This window comes from Rattus rattus, chromosome 11, assembly GCF_011064425.1.
Source record: "Rattus rattus isolate New Zealand chromosome 11, Rrattus_CSIRO_v1, whole genome shotgun sequence".
In the NCBI taxonomy this organism is placed as follows: Eukaryota; Metazoa; Chordata; class Mammalia; order Rodentia; family Muridae; genus Rattus; species Rattus rattus.
Genome location: NC_046164.1, coordinates 14,053,748 through 14,074,875, shown reverse-complemented (window position 1 = coordinate 14,074,875; position 21,128 = coordinate 14,053,748). Strand labels below are relative to the sequence as shown.

The 21,128-nt window shown below is 45.0% G+C and overlaps 1 protein-coding gene across 1 annotated transcript in view; it reads left to right on the top strand.

The window, feature by feature from the left end:
- LOC116912448 (estradiol 17-beta-dehydrogenase 11) overlaps nt 1–13,118 on the top strand; it is a 32,018-nt gene extending 18,900 nt beyond the window's left edge. The window contains exons 5-7 of the mRNA XM_032916517.1: nt 871–1,008; nt 10,799–10,915; nt 12,384–13,118. Of these exons, the coding sequence (XP_032772408.1) occupies nt 871–1,008; nt 10,799–10,915; nt 12,384–12,468 (340 nt within the window). The 3' untranslated portion in view covers nt 12,469–13,118. The remainder of the gene's footprint in view (nt 1–870; nt 1,009–10,798; nt 10,916–12,383) is intronic.
- The last annotated feature ends 8,010 nt before the right edge of the window (nt 13,119–21,128 follow it).

The window sequence follows — 21,128 nt, the reverse complement described above, 5'->3', positions numbered from 1 at the left end:
CCTATCAAGTGGCAAGAGCTAGGCAAGGCCCTGGAGACTCATTTGTGACCAGGATAGTCATGCCAGTTATAGTAAAAATGTAAGCAAAGACCTCAGGATGAGTCAGTCAGTAAAGTGCTGGGCTGACCACACAAACATAAGGACTGAGGTCAGATCCCCCAAACACAGCAAGCGTGCCTATAATCCAGCACTCTAGTGGCAGAGAAAAGCAGCCCTGGGGCTTGCTGGCCAGGCAGTGTAGCCAGTGGGCAAGCTACAGGTTCAGTGAGAGACCCTGCCTCCAAAATTAAAGTGAAGTTCATTAATGGAAAACACCAATCTTAAGATCTTGCCTTTACCCAAATACACACATACTATACCCCCACCATGTACACACACGCACTCCCACACGCACACGCCCCCCACAGGCACACCGCATGCATTACAAATCTGAAATATTCTATCCGAGAAAACTTAAGAGCGTTATATAATGAAGGTGGAGATAAGAAAGGGCTCTGAGGAATTAAGCTATGACTTAAAGAAGAATGGACCTTTACAGAAGAACTTCCCCCTGAATTCCATGACCATTTTAGAATAAATAGTGAACGGATTACTGTGACGTCGGGTTTTATGGAAACAGCAACAGTCAAAGCAGACACTCCACAGGTTTCTTCTCTTCAGTGCACTGAAATCCACCCGGCTAGGGACACAACACTAGGAAATGTTCTGTGTCACGCGCCGGAGGCTTTTGTGTGCTTAGGAATTAAGCTCTGACGCACTAAATCTACACCAGGCCTGTGATTAGGGGTGCCCCTGCTGCTGGTCGGAGGAGCTCACCTAACCGCCGCACCCCACTGTTTTTGAAGTCACTGTGAGCTCCTTCCTTTTCAGTTCGAGCAAGTTTGCTGCTGTTGGCTTCCACAGAGCCTTGACTGATGAACTGGCTGCCTTGGGACGCACTGGAGTCCGAACATCGTGCCTCTGCCCTAACTTCATAAACACCGGCTTCATCAAGAACCCGAGCACCAAGTAAGCTGGGACAGGGCGAGGTCAGAGTAAACTGGGAGCTGGGAGCTGGGAGCTGGGAGCTGGGAGCTGGGAGCTGGGAGCTGGGAGCTGGGAGCTGGGAGCTGGGAGCTGGGAGCTGGGAGCTGGGAGCTGGGAGCTGGGAGCTGGGAGCTGGGAGCTGGGAGCTGGGAGCTGGGAGGGGAGCTGGGAGCTGGGAGCTGGGAGCTGGGAGCTGGGAGCTGGGAGCTGGGAGCTGGGAGCTGGGAGCTGGGAGCTGGGAGCTGGGAGCTGGGAGCTGGGAGCTGGGAGCTGGGAGCTGGGAGCTGGGAGCTGGGAGCTGGGAGCTGGGAGCTGGGAGCTGGGAGCTGGGAGCTGGGAGCTGGGAGCTGGGAGCTGGGAGCTGGGAGCTGGGAGCTGGGAGCTGGGAGCTGGGAGCTGGGAGCGCGCCACGCCTCCCGCCACCGCAGCGCAGGTGCTTGCTGTGGATCTGGCTCTGTGGACTTCCTAAACGGATTAATCCCTGAAACTCCTGATACCTGATGCTGTTCACCTTGCTTTCAGTTTGTGATGCTTGTGGGAAAACAGGTGGGGAAACAAAGAGAGAAAGACCGGGGTTGGGGAGGGAGGTGAAGAGGGGGTTGGGGGGGTGGGGAGTGGAAGGGAGGTGGGAGTGGGGGGAGGGGAGTCATGGCTGTAAATTCAGACCTGAATGGCGCAGGGGACTGGTTAATCTTTCCTTTGTTTTTTCAACCCTGGACCAGCAGGTTTCAGACTCTGTACACACACCTTTGTCTCCCGCAGTGCTTGGGACAAATGCTGGACCAGGCACCAGCTTACGGTCTACCACAGGGCAGGGGGCACCTTATGTCTTCATCAGCTCCTTGCTGCTTGCCTGTTAATGACTGCCAACTCCGTTGGTGCAGAGTCTTTGGATTTGTATTAACAGCTCGCACAACTGCTTTGGGCGCTTGTCTGTCTCATGGTATCTGCTCACTTTTCTAGGGAGCTTCAGAATTTTAAAGCGAATGTCTAATAGCCCTTCCTGTCCCTGAGCTCCATATTGGCTGCATACAGTTTTCCCAAGTGCTCCCCCATGGCCTTTAGGTTCTGTGAGGTATTAGAAAGGTCTCTCTCGTGCTACACTTAATCTACCCATATCAGCCAGGAAAAGACCACACAACATTTGAAATACGGTGTGTGCAGAATGTAGAGCCATTGTAAAGATTCAAGACCATGGCTTAAACCACAAACCGTCCTAAGTCCGTCTGTAGTGTAAGAGTTCTCTCTTTAGGTTTTTCTTTAAATTTTTTAATCCTAGGAACTTCTGTTTTGTTTCTTTAATAAATCATTTTGAAAGCACTGTTTTTACAGAGCAATATGCAAGTGACAGTGAGCTTGTAACATACTACAAAAATGTGTATACTTACACAGTTTATACTAATAACAGTGTGGTGTGTGTGCATCTCTCCGGTGGCTGCTGAAATGGAGCGCTTTTTTCACATTTATTGACCATTTGACTTCTGTCTTTTGAGAAATATCCCTTCTTTAACCCATTTGTTGCATGGGTTTGGTGTCTTGAAATTTAATCTTTTTAGTTCTTTTTACACCCTAGATATTAATCTTTTGTCGGATGGATGGACAGCAAAGCTAGGCTTCTGCCCCATTCTGCAGCCGCAGATCTGTCTTTACTTGGTTGTTAACTTTTCTGTGCAGAACTTTTTAGTGTTGAGAGACCTCGCCCCAAAATTATCTATGTTAAGCTACAATTTTGTTAGAAATTAGAAGACGAAACCTGGGTCTTCAGCTAAGTTTCACAACAGTACAGGCAACAGAGTAAGGTCTCCATCAACTACAGAAACAGAAGCACACAAGAAGCCCAAAAGCAAGACTCTCTGGTCTGAAAGCTAGTTCTTAACTCCTTCTGTGTCAGCTGGAAAGCCCTAACTTGACCCTGAAGAAAGGACAGGTCAGTCTGGGGCTGGGGAGTAGCCTTGTCCATTAAACCCAAGAGCAGGCAGGCCAAAATATTCCTTGGTGCTTCCTCTCCATCTCAGGATTGAGATGCTGAAATGACATATTGGCATTCTTTAAAAAAAAAATAAAATAAAATAAAAAACAGGTTATCTTTCAGTTGTTGAAACCAGGTATCACATTTTAAAGCGATTGCTGTTTTAACCCTGCCTCAGGACATGGCTGGGCAAGGCAATAGCGCCCTCTGCTGGAGCAAATGTATTATCCACAGGAGAAATAGAGACGAGCCGCTTGTTTTGACTACAGTAGTCTTTTTCTTCTCTTTTCTTTTTTAAAATTTGGATTTTTTTATTTACATTTCAAATGTTATTACCTTTCCTGGTTTCCCGTCTATAAGCCCTCTACCCCCTCCCCCTCCCCCTTCTTCTATAAGGGTGTTCCCCCTCCCCAACCCCTACCCTTCCCCTCCCCGCCCTGACATTCCCCTACACTGGGGGTCCAGCCTTGGCAGGACCAAGGGCTTCTCCTCCCATTGGTGCCCAACAAGGCCATCCTCTGCTACATAGGCAGCCGGAGCCATGGGTCTGTCCATGTGTACTCTTTGGATGGTGGGTTAGTCCCTGGGAGCTCTGGTTGGTTGGTATTGTTGTTCTTATGGGGTTGCAAGCTCCTTCAGCTCCTTCAATCCTTTCTCTAACTCCTCCAATGGGGACCCCATTCTTAGTTCAATGGTTGGCTATGAACATTCGCCTCTGTATTTGTCATGCTCTGGCTGAGCCTCTCAGGAGACAGCTATATGAGGCTCCTGTCAGCGTGCACTTCTTGGCTTCATCAATATTGTCTAGGTTTGGTGGCTGTATATATATATATATATAGGCTGAATCGCCAGGTGGGGCAGGCTCTGAATGGCCATTCCTTCAGTCTCTGCTCCAAACTTTGCCTCCATATCCCCTCCTATGAATATTTTTGTTCCCCTTCTAAGAAGGACTAAAGCATTCACACTTTGGTCATCCTTCTTCCTGAGCTTCATGTGGTCTGTGGATTGTATCTTGGGTATTCTGAGCTTTTGGGCTAATATCCACTTATCAGTGAGTGCATACTATATGTGTTTTTTTGTGATTGGGTTACCTCACTCAGAATAATATTTTCTAGTTCTATCCATTTGCCTAAGGATTTTATGAAATCATTGTTTTTGATAGCTGAGTAATATTCCATTATGTAGATGTACCACATTTTCTGTATCCATTCCTCTATTGAAGGGCATCTGGGTTCTTTCCAGCTTCTGGCTATTATAAATAAGGCCGCTATGAACATAGTGGAGCATGTGTCTTTGTTGTATGTTGGAGCATCTTTTGGGTATATGCCCAGGAGTGGTATAGCTGGGTCCTCAGGTAGTTCAATGTCCAATTTTCTGAGGAACCTCCAGACTGATTTTCAGAGTGGTTGTACCAGCTTGCAATCCCACCAACAATGGGGGAAGGTTCATCATTCTCCACATCCTCACCAGCATCTGCTGTCATCTGAGTTTTTTATCTTAGCCATTCTGACTGGTGTGACGTGAAATCTCAGGGTTGTTTTGATTTGCATTTCCCTGATGACTAAGGATGCTGAACATTTCTTTAGGTGTTTCTCAGTCATTTGATATTCCTCAGCTGTGAATTCTTTGTTTAGCTCTGTACCCCATTTCTAATAAGATTATTTGGCTCTCTGGAGTCTGACTTCTTGAGTTCTTTGTATATATTGGATATTAGCCCTCTACCAGATGTGGTATTGGTAAAGGTCTTTTACCAATCTGTTTGTTGTCCTAATGACAGTGTCCTTTGCCTTACAGAAGCTTTGCAGTTTTATGAGGCCACATTTGTTGATTCTTGAACCTAAGCCATTGGTGTTTTGTTCAGGACATTTTCTCCAGTGCCCATGTGTTTGAGATTCTTTCCCACTTTTTCTTCTATTAGTTTGAGTGTATCTGGTTTTATGTGGAGATCATTGATTAATTTGGAGTTAAACTTTGTACAGGGTGATAAGCATGGATCGATTTGCATTCTTCCACATGCTGACCTCCAGTTGAACCAGCACAATTTGCTGAAAATGCTATCTTTTTTCCACTGGATGGTTTTAACTCCTTTATCAAAGATCAAGTGACCATAGGTGTGTGGGTTCATTTCTGGGTCTTCAATTCTATTCCACTGATCTACCTGCCTGTCTCTGTACCAATACCATGCAGTTTTTATCACTACTGCTCTGTAATACTGCTTGAGTTCAGGGATAGTGATTCCCTCAGAAGTCCTTTTATTGTTGGGGATAGTTTTAGCTATCCTGGGTGTTTTGTTCTTCCAAATGAATTTGCAAATTGCTCTTTCTAACTCTATGAAGAATTGAGTTGGAATTTTGATGGGGATTGCATTGAATCTGTAGCTTGCTTTTGGCAAAAATGGCCATTTTTACTATATTAATGCTGCCAATCCATGAGCATGGGAGGCACACTGGGGTAGGATTTGCTGAAGGAGGCAGAGACAGGAGGACCACGAGTTCGAGGCCAGCCTGAGGTACAGTCTTTTTCTTACACCCAGAGTGCTGGGGCAGATGCTGTCTAGCAATCAGGTAGATGGGTCATCTAAGGCTTAGAATTAATCCCCATGAGCAGCAGAACGGTACCTCAGACCCAGTTATATAGAGCCAGATTTCTCACTGAAGAAACTGGAACGGCTTCTAAATGGCCAAATTTGAAATGATGTGTCCCAGACTAGTGTTGGTGTTTAAATCCACTCCTGAGGGCACTCGTGTGTTGTTTATCACTTGTGTTTATACATGTAACACACTGCAAGGATACAGGCTTTCCATAAAGTCAGAGGTCACTGTAGTCTGAGTATATGGGAAATAAGTATCATCATTCATCCTAATTAAGTTCTTGAGATCTAAGGATTATTCTTATCAAATAAACTTGGGTAGAAATAGTTATTTCTGAACATTCACTTGCATCTTGATGGGTTGAAATCTCTGTAATGGTCAGCAACTGTTACAAACAGACGTTTCCTTGATGAGGGGTGAAGACCACACTTACCTGTGGGTGTAAGGGTAGCTATTTAGAATGTAGTTACAAACTATGATGGGTTAGTAAAGTGGCAGTTATAAGTTCTCTGAGATCCATGACTTTACCAGCCCTCAGTAGATGGCCAGGTTTCCAGTACCAGCCCAACTCCCCTCCTGTTGAATGAGCCTTAGGTCCAAGTAGAGAGTGGGTGGTTACTCCAAGTGAGTGCCACCACTGCGCCTTAGGCTATCTTGTCCTGCTGCCCATTGTTGTGGCTCGCAGGCCTTATGGCAGGGGAGGACGATTGGTGGCTTCTTAACGTGGATTTTCACATCACTTGATCTGGTATTTTTCTTCTTTTGAGTGCAGATGTTCCCAGCCTTGGGTTCCCCTCTGAGCACTGTGTGTCACACATTTTTCTAGGGTGTAGCTTCTTTTCATCTCAAAGCCTTTCTGGTTTCCAGTGGCTTCTTCTCTATTGCAGGGGTGACCCGTGTATGGTGCTCACTTCCCTGTGACTGTGAACTTTCCACTTCCTGTTGTTACTGATTTCTAACTGCGCCCCATTCTAGGTTTCTCCGTTATACATATCATCATATACAGAACATATTTTGTTCCCATTTCAGTCTTTTTGTTCTTACCAAGATTTGTCTTGTGCCTTAACATGGCCCACCATAAAGAAGATTTTTCTATATGCTCTTGGAAAGCAAAGCTTGTCTGCTACTGTTAGGGGAGGGCGCTGTCCATACTGGGCCAGTCTAGCTGACTTCAGGTACTTGTGAAGTCTTCTGTCTCGTGGTTTCACACACTGTTGAAAGTGGGGAATAAACTCTCCAACCATGTTGTCAAAACTGTGTATTCTCCTCTCAGTCTGACTGTTTTAGCTTCATATAGTTTGAGACCTATTAGGAGAAAGAAAAAAAAAAAAAAAAAAAGGTCCCAGCACTTACAGACACCACTAGGAAAACCAGGAGTGCTATATCTCAAGTTCCCGTGTGTGTGTGTGTGTGTGTGTGTGTGTGTGTGTGTGTGTGTGTGTGTGTGAATAAAACTTTACTTATGTACACTGAAATTAGAATCGCACTATAATTCCCACCTGAACTGTTAAGCCATTTAAAATATAAAACCTATTCTTAAATTACATAAAGACAGGCAGCTTTTAGACTTGAACCACGGCTCAGGGTCGGCCAGCCCTGCTCTAGGAGACCAAGGAGGAAGACAATGTCCTCTCAGGATAAACACAGTGCAAGAGAAAAGCCTCCACACTTCTCTAGAACTTGAGAATAGAAACTCGGTGCAGCAGCCATCATCAGAAGACGGTCAGAAGCCCGCTGACTGCTTTTCGTTGTTGTTTTTGAGAGAGGTTCCATGTAGCCCAGGCTAGCCTCCAACTCTCTATGGATCCCACAGTGACCTTAACCTTTGATCCTCCTGGATCTCCTTCAAGTGCTGGGATCACAGCCACGCACTCCCCACACAAAAAGGAGGCTCATGGGCTGGAGAGATGGCTCAGTGGTTAAGAGCACTGACTGCTCTTCCAGAGGTCCTGAGTTCAAATCCCAGCAACAACATGGTGGCTCACAACCATCTATAACGAGATCCGATGCCCTCTTCTGATGCATCTGAAAACAGCTACAGTGTACTTATATATAATAAATAAATAAATCCTTTTAAAAAGAGAAAAGAAAAAAGGAGGTGCATGCCTGTAATCTCAACACTTGGGAGACAGAGGCAGGAGAGTCTCAGAGTTTGGGGCCAACCTAGTTTACAGAATTAGGTCCAGGACAGCCAGGGCTACAGAGAGAAATACTGTCTCAAAAAAAAAAACAAAACATTTCAAAAATAAAAAAGACAGCCACGTTCTACAGAATGCTTAATTTCCTCCAACTAAACCAAGCCCACACCGTCCGAATCTTAGCCAACATAAAGCGATGATGTCACCCATGCTGCCAGGAGTCAGTTATTACAGACACAGTCCCGGGATGTCCCTGGTACACAGAACACACCCTGAAGCCGTTTGTTTCTCCTTCCTCTCTTTTATTGATTTTTTTTTTTTTAGCTTTAAAAACTCTGTGTGGTTATATTTAATTCATATCTTAACCACATTTTTTCCCCTTAAATATGCTACTAGAGAAATAGAAAAGCCAAATTATTACTACTTAAAACACAGATTTTTTTTCAACTATTTATTACATAGCAAAAGGCTTACTTTTTCTCAACCTGGAGACAAAAGAGGAAAGTACGCTGCCAGTACTCAGGGGCCAGGGACGTGACTGAGTGTGAGGAGGACTTTCCTAACATGCATGAACCCTGACCCCCGGCACCACATAAAACCAGGAGTAGAAACACTGGCTGTGAGCCCAGCACAGAGACTGCAAGGAAAAAGATGGGTAGCCAACATTTCCATCCAGACGGCTGGAAATGGGTGTGACTAATAATGTGTTATCTGTAGGGCCAGGAGCTTCCCCCAACCAGAACCAGAGGTGACCAACAGCCCAAGTGGCCTCTATACTATCTTTATGACTGGGACTACATCCAGTTCTTCCCTAGGCCCATAAGCTAATACCATAGCCTACCCTAAAGCCCATCTTCTTGGAAGAAGTGACATGGACCTAAATTGATCTTTGACATAATTGTGCCTCCTTGTGGACAGAGAGAGTATTACACCAGGAAAGTCCTCCAAATTGTACTGAGCTTAAATATGCTTGCAATAAACTAATTGGGGTCAGACTGCGAGTTTGAACCAACACTGGCTAACTAAGTGGTATTGAACCGAATTTCCCTCTTTGCCTTACGCTGATCAATATCCTAGTGGTCATAGGGACCCCCATAGAGACCCTGGTGTTTCAAGAACAAGCTGCTTTTCATTAAAAGTCTTCTGGAAACGATTTATCTCCCTTTGCCCCATTAGTGTTATAAACAATGCAGCATAGTCTAAATTTTTAGACTCGGTGTAATTGATAACGCTTAGGTTTTCCATAGCCAACTCTTGAAACATTTCTCTTTTACGCAAATATAGCTTTAATTTTACTTTTGATACTTGGAAGGTGTGTGCGTGTGCACGCGTGCATGCATGTGTGCGTGTGTGTATGCGTGTGTGTGTGTGTGTGTGACAGACTATTTTACCTCACCTGGTGCATAAGTAGATGGATGCTATGCCCCAAGACTTTTGCAGCAGAGCTGTACAAAGTGCTAAGAGCGAGTGCCCATTTCACCATGGTCACATTCCAGGAGCATCGGTGCTCATCCGTACTCACCAAATGATGCCCCATGGGTGGCTGAAACCTGCCATGGGAGGGAGCATTAGCACCATGGAAACCATAAAGTTCTGCAAAACTGGAAAGTCTGTCCTTCGGAGAGCCACTACATGCTGCCTTGTGCCCATGGGTTAAGAAACAGCAAACGTGAAAACTCGAGTTTCGGTCATAGCAGTTGAATTTGTGCTCCCAGCCATTGATCAAGCTGCTTGAGTGATAAGCCAATCAAACCCAATCCTTTGGCCTGGGAATCCTTCTCAGTCGTCCTCTTTGTCCATAATACCCTCCTTCCTGACCCCGAATGATTGGTTCATAGTACTGATGTATACTTTGTACAAATACCATTGTGAGCATTTTAAAAATTCGACTGCATTTCCTATCAACACGAGGATTTTGGGAGACTGAACTTTTTCTGAAAGTCCTTTCTTTCAGCCTTTCAAACCACAAGGCTCGAGAGTCACTGCACTTCATTCAGAGTTATCTGATCTTAGGGACATCAAGCAGTGCTCAGTCAGTCACTACAGCACCCCCTGGTGGCGGGTAGCAGCCTAGTGTGTGCACTTCCTGGGGTGGGTGCCAGGTCACAGTGTGCTCTACTAAGCTATGGTGTCGTATGTAATTGTTTCAGGGTCCCACAGTGTACACGGTGTTCTAACACACGCTAATATATGCTAAGAATGAAGAATTATGTAGTGTATGGCTAGACTAAAATCTCCTTTCTGTGTCCTATAATTGTGCTTACTTTTAAGTAGAATGCTACATTCTTTTCAATTTTATTTCACAGTGAAATAATTGTTCTTTCCGAATGAACTATTCGTAACTCCTTCCATTATTCTCATTTCTTGGCACCGATCCCATTTCAATTCACTCGTTGGGGGTATGAGCATATTTAGTGATTCTGTGGTTATACAGCCCTTTATAAAACCGAAGACCAGCTCTCACACAGCCTCTCCTAGTGGACTCACCACCATGCCTAGATTGTTAAAAGCCACTTTGAGAGACCCCTTGCGTGTCGTGTTGCACATACAGGGAAGATGGGCACAGATCAGAGAAGAAGGCTGGAAGGGAAATCAAGAGCCATTGAGAAACAGAGCTTCTGTAAGGACATCGAGGACCTGGAGCCAGGCACACAGGCCACATGCCCATCCCCCTGACACGCTAGACACAGTCCAATAAAGCTACTTAATATACGATCGCATGTCAAAATTCTACTAATCCCCAAGACGCCTGAAGTTTTAAAAGTGAACTTGTCAGCTCTGTTTTAACTAGTCAGCTCCTAACCGTCAGCTTCAGGATTCTGTCCTCTCTTGCATTAGGTCCCTGTAAAGCTTCAGCGAGAGCACCTTTGTGGAGGGCTTAATGCGCGCGCGGTGCATAACATGCGTTAAATAGGTGGCCGGTGTTAGTGGGACCGTGTGCCTTACTGAGAGCCTGGGTTGGGGTCAGCTGCCTTGATTAGTTAAGGCTCAAGCTGCACAGTAATCCCATGTGTTCAACACGGAAGTCCCGCTTCAGCGAGATACCTGGCGTCTAAAGCCTGTGTCTGTTTCAGTTTAGGGCCCACCCTGGAACCTGAGGAGGTGGTAGAGCATCTCATGCACGGGATCCTCACTAACCAGAAGATGATCTTCGTCCCGGGCTCCATAGCGGTTTTGACAGTATTGGAAAGGTAACAGTGGGTTCGTCTGCACCGGGAGTCAACATGATCGTATTAGACTTGACATCAGTTCATAACATGCGGTTGTATGGAGCAAGCCAGCGAAAAACAATAGGCCGAGAGTCTATCAGATTTTAAAACTGAAGGTACTGATCATTAAGGATGATTAGAATAGCCACTGGAACATACCCACGAGTTTTTAAGGTTTGTTGGTTTTGTTTCCAAAGAAATGCATGTGCCTTATCCGTGAACAAGAATGTCTTTAAAGCATTTCGATAGCAGAATCATGGTAAGATTTGGGAGGAGACCAAGGTTATCGTCGTAGATTTTAATACAGGACATTTGAAACCTGACTCAGAAATTTGTATTTTAACAAGTAACTGCTACCAACATCTGTTCCAAAACAATCATATTTTAAGAATTATGGAACTAAAAATTAACTTAAAAAAACTTTAGAGATTTAAGTTATAACAAGCATTTTATCACCTTCTGCTCAAAAGCCCTAGGGTTTAGGTTAAAAAAAAGCTCAAGGGAAGGGCTAGAGAAATGGCTCGGTGGTTAAGAGTACTGGCTGCTCTTACAGCTCAGTCCCCAACATGGAGGCTCACTAATGTCTATAGCTCCAGTTCCAGGGGGTCTGGCATCTTCTTCTGGCCTCAGACGACACCATGCACACACACAGTGCACTCAAACACGTATAAAACACTCATCATAAAAGAAAAATAAAGAAATCTTTTATTTAAAAAAAAAAAATCTAAAGTGCTCCCTAGCTCCCTGGGAGCCTTGAGCCGTTGTAAGCCACCATTGCTGTCGTAACTGCTCTTACGTTGCTGGATGAGGAGTTTCCAAACCCTCATGCCTGTCACTGTTCAGAACCTTTTTATACTAACTTGGAGATTGTTCGCAAGAGTGGCTGGGCATAAACCTTTTCATATATATGCAAGAAATTTAAATGCAAAGGTCAATTTACTGGTTCAACATTATGCTCAAACACCAGAGGGCACTGCCTGCATTTTAATTAAATGGTTCCCCTTCTCTGGAAAGAGAAAGCAACACATTAGCTCTGAATTTTACTTTCTTCCCAGGTTTTTTTTTTTTTAATCCTTTAGTGTCTCGACTATTCAGTTTTTTATAACTCCACTCTGAGATCTTTTGGGAAAAAAGAGTGGAGTATTTTTATTACACAAAAATAAATAAATGCACATGTGTGTATATTTAAAATGTATTTGGGACCTAAAGAAAGATATTTGTATATTTAAAAGATATACTGGTCCTACCCTAGAGAAAGTTAAACCCCCCTGTTCCTCATTTACAAAGGAAGTGAATTTAAATGGAAAAAATTAAGTGCAAGTTAAGATTCATACTCATGTCTGTAATGAATCTGACACATCAGAAATTAAATATTAAGCATCTTAAATGAACATGCTCTACAAATGTACTTAGTGTCACTTTCCTTGATCTGTTTACTTGTCTCCTCTAGGATGTTTCCTGAGAGATTCCTGGACGTTCTAAAGCACAGGATCAACGTTAAGTTCGATGCCGTTGTTGGCTACAAAGATAAATGACGCAGACCGCCCGGTTTTCCTGAAAGCTGAATCACTGGATTCAAGTTGATCTCATCGAATATTAATCCAAATTCTGATGTTTTTAATGTTTTCTCTTTATCTTGTCTCTTCACTGCCTCCCCTGAAGCTGTGACCATTTCCATGAAAGCCAGTTTCCTGTCATGGACCCAAACAGCCCTAAGGAAGTTGCTCCTATGAAAAAGGGGCGGGGACGATTGGCCTCGTGATAGCGATTTCCCCAGATACTGTAGCTCACCACTGGGTTGTCAGAACTTGAACTGTCACTTTTTACTTATGGTATCTGTAACTGCACTTTAGTTTGTTCGATTCACACTCTCCGCTCCGTCCCGTATAACGTTAGAAACCTTAACCTCCCCGGGTAGAATGAAGGACTGAGTCTAGTGTCATTTCACAGCGGTGTCATGTGCTCTGAAACATTCTGTCCCATGTATCAGCGCTGTTTCCTGAGACACCAACCCAAGGAAGCTTGAAGTAAAAGTGTCTGTGGGATTTCGGGCTGGGTACAGATGGACAGGTGGACAGGTAGACAGGTGGAAATAATAAATGGACCAAAACTCATGCTCAGTGTCTCTATCTGCTGCAAAGAGACCATGGCTTGACCTCTAAATAAAAGGAAAATCATTAACTTGTAAAGTCTGTCTCTCTCTCTCTCTCTCTCTCTCTCTCTCTCTCTCTCTCTCTCTCCTCCCTTCCTCCTTCCTCCCTCCTCCCTCTCTCCCTCCTCCCTCCCTTCTTCCTTCCTTCCTCCCTCTCTCTATCATGCTTCCAGAAATTTCTTGGATGTGAGGTTCAGTGAGGCGGGACTTCATGTTGAAAGTGAGACTACCTCAGATGACGTAGGCATAGAGCTCAGTTGGTAGCGTGCTAACCTGAGAAGCTCAAGCTACTCCTCAATCTGGATGGAGCTGGGGACAGTTGAAGGTCACACTCAGCTATGTAGTGGTTGGAGCCCAGGATACCTGGGACCCTGTTTTTAAAAGGAAATGATGCTTGGAGGTGAAGAGCCTGGTACATAGCCTCTGTCGCCTTCCGACAGCTTTGTGCATTTGGCTTACGCATACGCGTACCAGCCTGCTAACCTCGGCTGCCAGTGAAGCGGGTCTGGTGAAAGCCTCCAGAAACTTTGGTAAGAGAACTCCCTAGGTCACTCAGTATACAAACAACATTTCCCTGTTCCCACTCAGCATGCTTTCGGCTTCCAAAACACTCATCGGAAATTAACACAAGGGTGAGTTTTAGCAGTGACCAGTATACAAAATGAGCACTGTTTGTTTGCATATGAAACCAGGAAAATGGGAACTCATCTTGTTTACTGAATGTTTAGACACACACACACACACACACACACACACAGAGAGAGAGAGAGAGAGAGAATGAATCACTGCTAATCTCGAAGCACGCCTGTGCAGTAGGACTGAGAGGACTATCTGAGGATACAGCAGCAGCCCCAAGAACCCAGAAGAGTAGTTCTAAGCCTAGAGCCCCACTCTGCAGGGATGATAAATGTATCCAGGATGGGCGGGGCTTCCGATGGTTTCCCTCTGCATTTTTAAAAAGGCTTGCTCTAACTCAAGAACAGTGGGTTTCAGCCTGCCGCTTATTGAATGCTGTTTGAAGTTAATCCTCACCTGAAAGCTAGCTACCTCTCACTGGTTGGATGGGAACATCCACCTCTAAGGATTACCCCCTATCCAAGAACTGAGAAAGGCTGAGAGACAACTGTCATGAGAGCTTGTGGCTCTGCACTGGGCAACCTTCGATGTGTGCTGAATAACCCGACTGTCAGTCTACATGGACTAAGGAACACCTGGAGAGTTAGCAATGCACAGTACTGGGTGAGCCAGTGAGGTCGTTCCTTCCAGGCAGTAACTGTGAAAGGAATGCCCACCCTGATAGCCTAAGATGGGGCAGAAAGGGGTACTGAAGGGCCAAGGTGTCCTGTTTCGTGACTACCACAAGGAGAACAGCTCTACCGACCAGCCCTCTGCCTTCGTGTTTAATCTCACCACGGGTCAGAAACAGTAGATGAGCTGGCCTTGGATTAAAAAGACTGGGAAGGCAGGCCAAGGAAAAGCTTTAAAACAGACCCTAAGCACTGATTTAGCTAATGGCTAAAGATGATGATGATGATGATGATGATGACGACGACGACGACGACAACGAGTGTGTGTGTGTCTCTGTGTCTGTCTCTGTGTCTGTCTGTGCCTGTGTGTGTGTCTCTGTGTGTGCACATGTGCAACAATCATGACAAGAGTTATAAACAGCCTCTTCTTGGGGAGATGACTCAGTAGAGCCCTTGCTTTCCCTGGGGAGGTGACAATGAGCAAAGCAGTGTGGTAGATACCCTCGTCTCCATTATAGATGAGCCAAGGGTATAGCCCAGGGATGTCAAACAGCTTACCTAAAAGCCCAAATTCTCAGGATTTGATCCCAAGTTTGCCGATCTTCAACCACATAACCTCAGTGAACCAAGAACCAGCTTAAACGTCCTCTATCTCCACTGCGATTCAAAGATTCTTAGGAATTCAGAAAGATATTTGAAATCTCAGCAACTATAAGTTGAGGATGGGAAGAAAATTGCCTTCCCTAGAATGTCTTCAGGCGAAAGGCGCTGAGCTCCCCCACCTGAAGAGTACTGCCTGATCTCTTTGCCGTGACTTGAGATATCCCGAAATGAAAAGCAGCACAGGCTAGCAAGGGAGCGCTCTTCATCCTCTCAGATGACAAATTCTTCCTCAGAATAGATAAGAATGCTTATTTTCTTTACAGCTAGCACAACCGCTCAGTGAGGGAGTTAGTTTTGGCTTGTTTTACTCTGCCACCCTTGCAGACTTAGGGAGGTGAGCCGTTCACTTAGAGGTCTCCTCCTGTACAGTGTTAGGGGCCAGCATTTCTGAGAACACTGCACAGCCCAGCACAAACTGGATGGGCATGAGCTTCAGTGTCTACCTACCTATACAGTACTGACTTAGTCTTCCTAGTCAACCAGGGAGAAAACAAGTGAGAGGTAGCACCTTCTCGGCCTCCGTGGTGTTTCCTACCAGAATGAGACTTCGGACAAGTGCCCAAGACAAGTCCGGATACTAGCGAGTATTTCCATTGAATAAGATTCCAACTATGGAAATGGTTCTAGCTTAGTTTGGAAACTTTACAGAGGATAACTTGTCCTGAGATGTGCTATGAAAAAATTGGCGTGTAAGTTTCCAGACTCATGTCAGAAGCAAACAATTGATCTAAGTCATGGACAGACTAAACTTGCAATGAACATACATTACTGATACAGTAATAAAGGTGCGTGCCTTTAATCCCAGGAAGACTAGAGCAGAAAAATCATGAGTTTTGTGCCGGAATGAGCTACAGAGCTAGATTCTATCTCCAAACAAACAAAACACACACATACACACACACAACACACAAACAAAACACATACACACACACAAAACACACAACACACACACATACACACACACAAAACATACACACATATACACACACACAAAACACACACATACACACAAAACACAAAAACACACACACAAAACATACACACACAGAACACACACACATACACACACAACACACAAACAAAACACATACACACACACAAAACACATAGAACACACACACAAACACACACACAAAACACACACACAACACACAAAATATGTACACACAAAACACACACACAAACACACACACACAAAACACACACGACACACACACAAAGGATAGTTTTTTAATCAGGAGACAGGTCTGTTTCTACCGGGTAGAAATCCCGTGCCTGAAGAACATGAACGTTCTGGTCCAGAGAAAAAAGTTGACCTGCTGATGTCTCTGATTTCTCTCACAAACTGACTAACATCCCAGCTATTTGAGAAAAACACAGCTGCTTTGCACTCTTCTTGGTGTTTCTCGATTCTTGGGTATCGAGTGTCCTCTAGAAGTCACATACGGGTCCTGCTGTAGACCTAAGGCTGCCTTTCTGTAGCCGGTGAGAATGTGTGAACTTGGACGGTATCTGTTACACACGAAGCCCGAGGCAGACTGAGCACGGAAGCTCAGTCCAGGGTCTGCCCTAAACTGCGTTAATGTTTGAGCATTCTGTGAACTCTGTAAACCTCCATGCTGACCTGCATATAGGTCTTAGCTTCATTCCGGTGCTGTGCACGGCTGGGTGTTCAGGCACATGCCCAGCCTAGCTCACCCTCCACCCTTAGACCTCGTCTGACCAACACAAAACCCTAAACTTCACACATGGTGAGACCTTTGTGATCTGCGTAATAGCTTGCTCAAATGGTTCTCAAGGGTGTGATCTGTAGATGGCAGTGCCATTTTCCAGTGTCAAAAGGCTAATTTGATGTCGGCAGCATACCTGCTCTGTGGCAACCAAAAATATCTCAAAGCATTCCCTGAGGAACAAAAGTAACTAATCCAGGCACAGGTTAAGGTAAAATTGGAGCCTTGGAACCAGCTCCTGCATTCAAACCCTCCTGGCTTAGGAGCTGGCTTCCAGCCAGCTGCCTCCCACGCCAACTTCAGTTTCATTGTTTCCAAACGAGGATTACTTATGTGTGTGCTGTGTGAGTTTGTGAGCAACTTGTGTGTCTGAGGAGGCTGGAGAAGGACACCGATTTCCCTGGAGCTGTAATTAAAGAGGTTTTGAGCTGCCTGATATGGGTGTTGGAAGCCGAATCCAGGTCATTTGCAAGGGCAATAAACACTTAGCCCCTGGGCCATCTGTGTAGCGACTGCAGATTTTTTTTTAAAAGACTTATTCTTTTTGCTTATGTGTTTGTGTGTGTTTATGCCATGTGTGTTCATGTGCTGGTAGCAGGGACAAGAGAAGGTGTCAGATGCCCTGGAGCTGGAGTTCCAGTTCCAGCTGGAGTTGTAAGTTGTCAAAGGTGGGTGCTAGAAACTCAGGTCTACTGGAAGAGCAGCAGGTACTCTGTATCCGAGCCAGCCCTCCAGCCCCGAAGTATATAGTAGAAGGCGGTAGTGGTGCTTTATCTGAAGCAGGATCTCTCTGTGTTATTCCAGGTAGCCTGGCACTCAGTAGGTAAACCAGGCTGTCCTTGAACTCACAATCTGCTCTCTCTGCATCTCTAGTGCTGGGATTAGAGATGTATACCACCACACCTGGCTATTCCTGAAAATTTTAAAGATTTTTTTTAACAGTCTTTAAGTTGTGTAAACTTGTGCTCACTTATGAGTGCGGACAGGCGCCTAAGGAGGGCAGAGACATCGGCTCACCCTGTCGCTTGAGTCAGAGGCAGCTACGAGCTGCCAGACGTGGGTGCTGGCAGTACAGATTTTAATAGTATCTCACCAAATACATCTTGTGAGGAGTAAATAAATGTATGTGTAAAAAGCCCTTAAACCAGCTCACCATGTGCTTAATAAATTCAAACCATCACTGTTTGATTTCTATAACCTTTGACTACTTGCAAATTTTCTTGTGTCTACATGCATGCGCTTATGCATGTGTGTGTGTGTGTGTGTGTGTGTGTGTGTGTGTGTGTGTGTGCTTTTTCATTTCGTTCCTTTTTGTTTCGTTTATAACTGACGTTGCTGGCAAGCTTTGTGGGCCAAGGTACAGAATCTCATTATGCAACCAGGCCTGTTGCACATCCTGAAGGCTGGAATTACAGGCAAGTGCCAAGGCAACCAACTTCATACAGCAGACAGAGCTGTGGTTGTGGGGGTGGTGGCTGTCTCTATATATCTGACTACCTTAGGTACCGCATATAAACGAAGTCAGAACACGCATGGTTTATCTGGCTACTATTATGCTAGGAAGCGTTCATCAACCCCAAAAGAACACAGTTTGGAACCAGTTCCAATGTGATAGCTTGAGGGTCTTGTTTTGGTAAAAAATAAAAAACTGCAGAACCAGTTCCCATGTTACCCTGGCAGTTGCATTCTCTTGCTAGTTCTGGCTCTGGAGGGCCATTGGAACTAACGGTAATTTATCTCAGCAGCTTCACGCTGCCCCCTTCTACTTTCTGACCTGCTATCCGAGAGCCATTCCATCGAGGCACGCTGTCAAGCTGCCCAACCCTTACAGCTCTCTTGGCTGGTTGCCACCATGCTAGGCATACACAGCCCAATTCTGTGGCTGGCCCTGTGCCTCCAGCCACCGTACACTCTCTTGAACTCAATTAAGTCGCCACATGAAAGAACTCATCACACAATAATCTCTGACTCAATTGATAAGATATAATTTGCCCATGTAGACAATACCAAATCCTGCACAAACCCATCCTTTAAGAATAGTCTTAACAGCCTATAATACGCGCTGAGAGGAATCTTAACATCTGCTGCCATGTTCTCTCAGCTCCCTCTCCCTCGCTCTGGCTTCCTCAGCCTCTCTAAAATTTTTCTCCCGCCCATTCTTCCTTCTTGTCCAATAACAGACCTCGTTCTATCCTGTACCTGCATAATGACATCAACTACAGAGTCTCTTTATTACAAGCTCAGGCTTGGGCTCTCCCCTAACCCACCCCCGACACAGCAGGATAGGAAGGGAAGGCAGAGCAGCCTCGAACCCTCAGCTGAACAAAGATTGATAGAAAGTAAATTGGGGGAGGGAGGTAGCCTGGCAACCATCTAACTGAACGACTATGGTAAGCCATCAACAGGTGGGTGTTCTGAAGCGAGACCCTATACAACCACAAACACTCTGAAAGGACATCTCAAACAATCAGACTAATCTTTAAACTGTTGCTAGGAAGTTGCTAACTCCAGCCAAGGACAAGCTGTGGGGTCCCTCCTGGTACATGGGTGCAACTCTGGTCTGTTGTAGACAAAGTCTCAGACTTTCTTTTTGTTTTCTTTTCCTCATATAAACGAATTCAGACCTTGTGTAGTTTTGTGTCTGGCTTATTTCATTTTGCATTATCATAACTGAGGACCACCATATTGTAGCACGTATCTGAATCTCTTCCTTTTTCGAAATTTATTTATTTTTACATTTTTAAATACATTGTCACTGTCTTCAGACACACCAGAAGAGAGCATCAGATCCCATTACAGATGATTGTGAGCCACCATGTGGTTGCTGGGAATTGAACTCAGGACCTCTGGAAGAGCAGTCAGTCAGTGCTCTTAACCTCACAGCCATCTCTCCAGCCCCCCCCCCTTAATTTCTTATGCTGGAATCTAGCTCCTATTATGATCGAATCCGGATGATGGAATTTCGGGAGGTGATTATGTCATGCTGGCCATCTATGGCTGACCACGGAGAATCCCCTCATCATTCTGCCGAGTGCAGTGACTGTGAAAGACAGCTGTCCACAAACCAAGGAAACAACCCAAGTACTTACAGCTTGGGCTACACAGACACTAGGACTGTGTGCAGTAAGCCATCTTGCCCATGGTATTTGTTACCACTGCCGAGGCTAAGACAGTGCCAGCACTTTTAAGTTGAGGTTTATGACATCTGCTCTTGTGATTTTCCCAATGTTGTGGAGAGAACTGTTTCCTATAACCTAAATTCTCCTCAACCTCAGGGGTTTCAGAGGCAGGTCATGACTTTAATGCTGAACTTCTGTGAATACAAGACTTGACTAGTTAAGCTTCCTTGACTCATATTTTAGCTTCCTCTTTTTTATTATATATGTGTCTGTGTAGGTGTGTGACTGTGTGGGTCTATGTGCATTTGTGTTATGTGTATATGTGTATGTGCGTGTGTCTGTGTGTGTGTGTCTGAATGTGTTTGTATGTGAGTGTCTATGTCTGTGTGTTTGTGTGGGTATGTGAGTATGTATGTGTCTGTGTATGTATGTGGATGTGTGAGTATGTATGTGTGCCTATGTGTCTGTATGTGTGTATGTCTGTGTGTGTATGTATATGTGTCTATGTACGTGTGTTTGAGGTGTATGTATGTGTGTATATGTGTGTATGTGAGTATGTATGTGTCTATATGTATCTCTCCCTGTGTGTATGTGTGCATGTATGTGTATGTGTGTATCTCTTTCTCTGTGTGTGTATATGTGTGTGTGTCTCTGTGTGTGTGTGTGTATGTGTGTGTGTATTTGTGTATGTGTGTGTCTGTATATATGTGTGTGTATGTATGTGTATGTGTGTATCTTTCTGTCTCTGTCTCTATGTGTGTGTATGTGTGTGTATGTATGTGTATGTATGTATGTGTGTCTGTGTGTCTGTGTGTGTATGTGTGTGTGTGTGTGTGTGTGTGTGTGTGTGTGTCTGTGTGTGTGTGTGTGTGTGTGTGTGTGGGTGTGTGAGTGTGTGTGTGTGTCTGTGTATGTGTGTCTGTGTATGTGTGTGTGTGTGTCTGTGTGTGTGTGTGTGTGTGTATGTGTGTGTGTGTGTCTGTGTGTGTGAGTGTGTGAGTGTGTGTGTGAGTGTGTATGTGTGTGTGTCTGTGTATGTGTGTGTGTGTGTGTGTGTGTGTGTGTGTGTGTGTGTGTGTGTGTGTGTGTGTGTGTGTGTGTGTGTGTGTGTCTGTGTGTGTGTGTGTGTGTGTGTGTGTGTGTGTGTGTGTGTGTGTGTGTGTGTGTGTGTGTGTGTCTGTGTATACATGTGTGTGTGTATATGTGTGTGTGTGTATGCACGCTTGTGCGTGGACATGTGTATATGTGTGTGTGTGTGTGTGTGTATCTCTCTCTCTCTCTCTC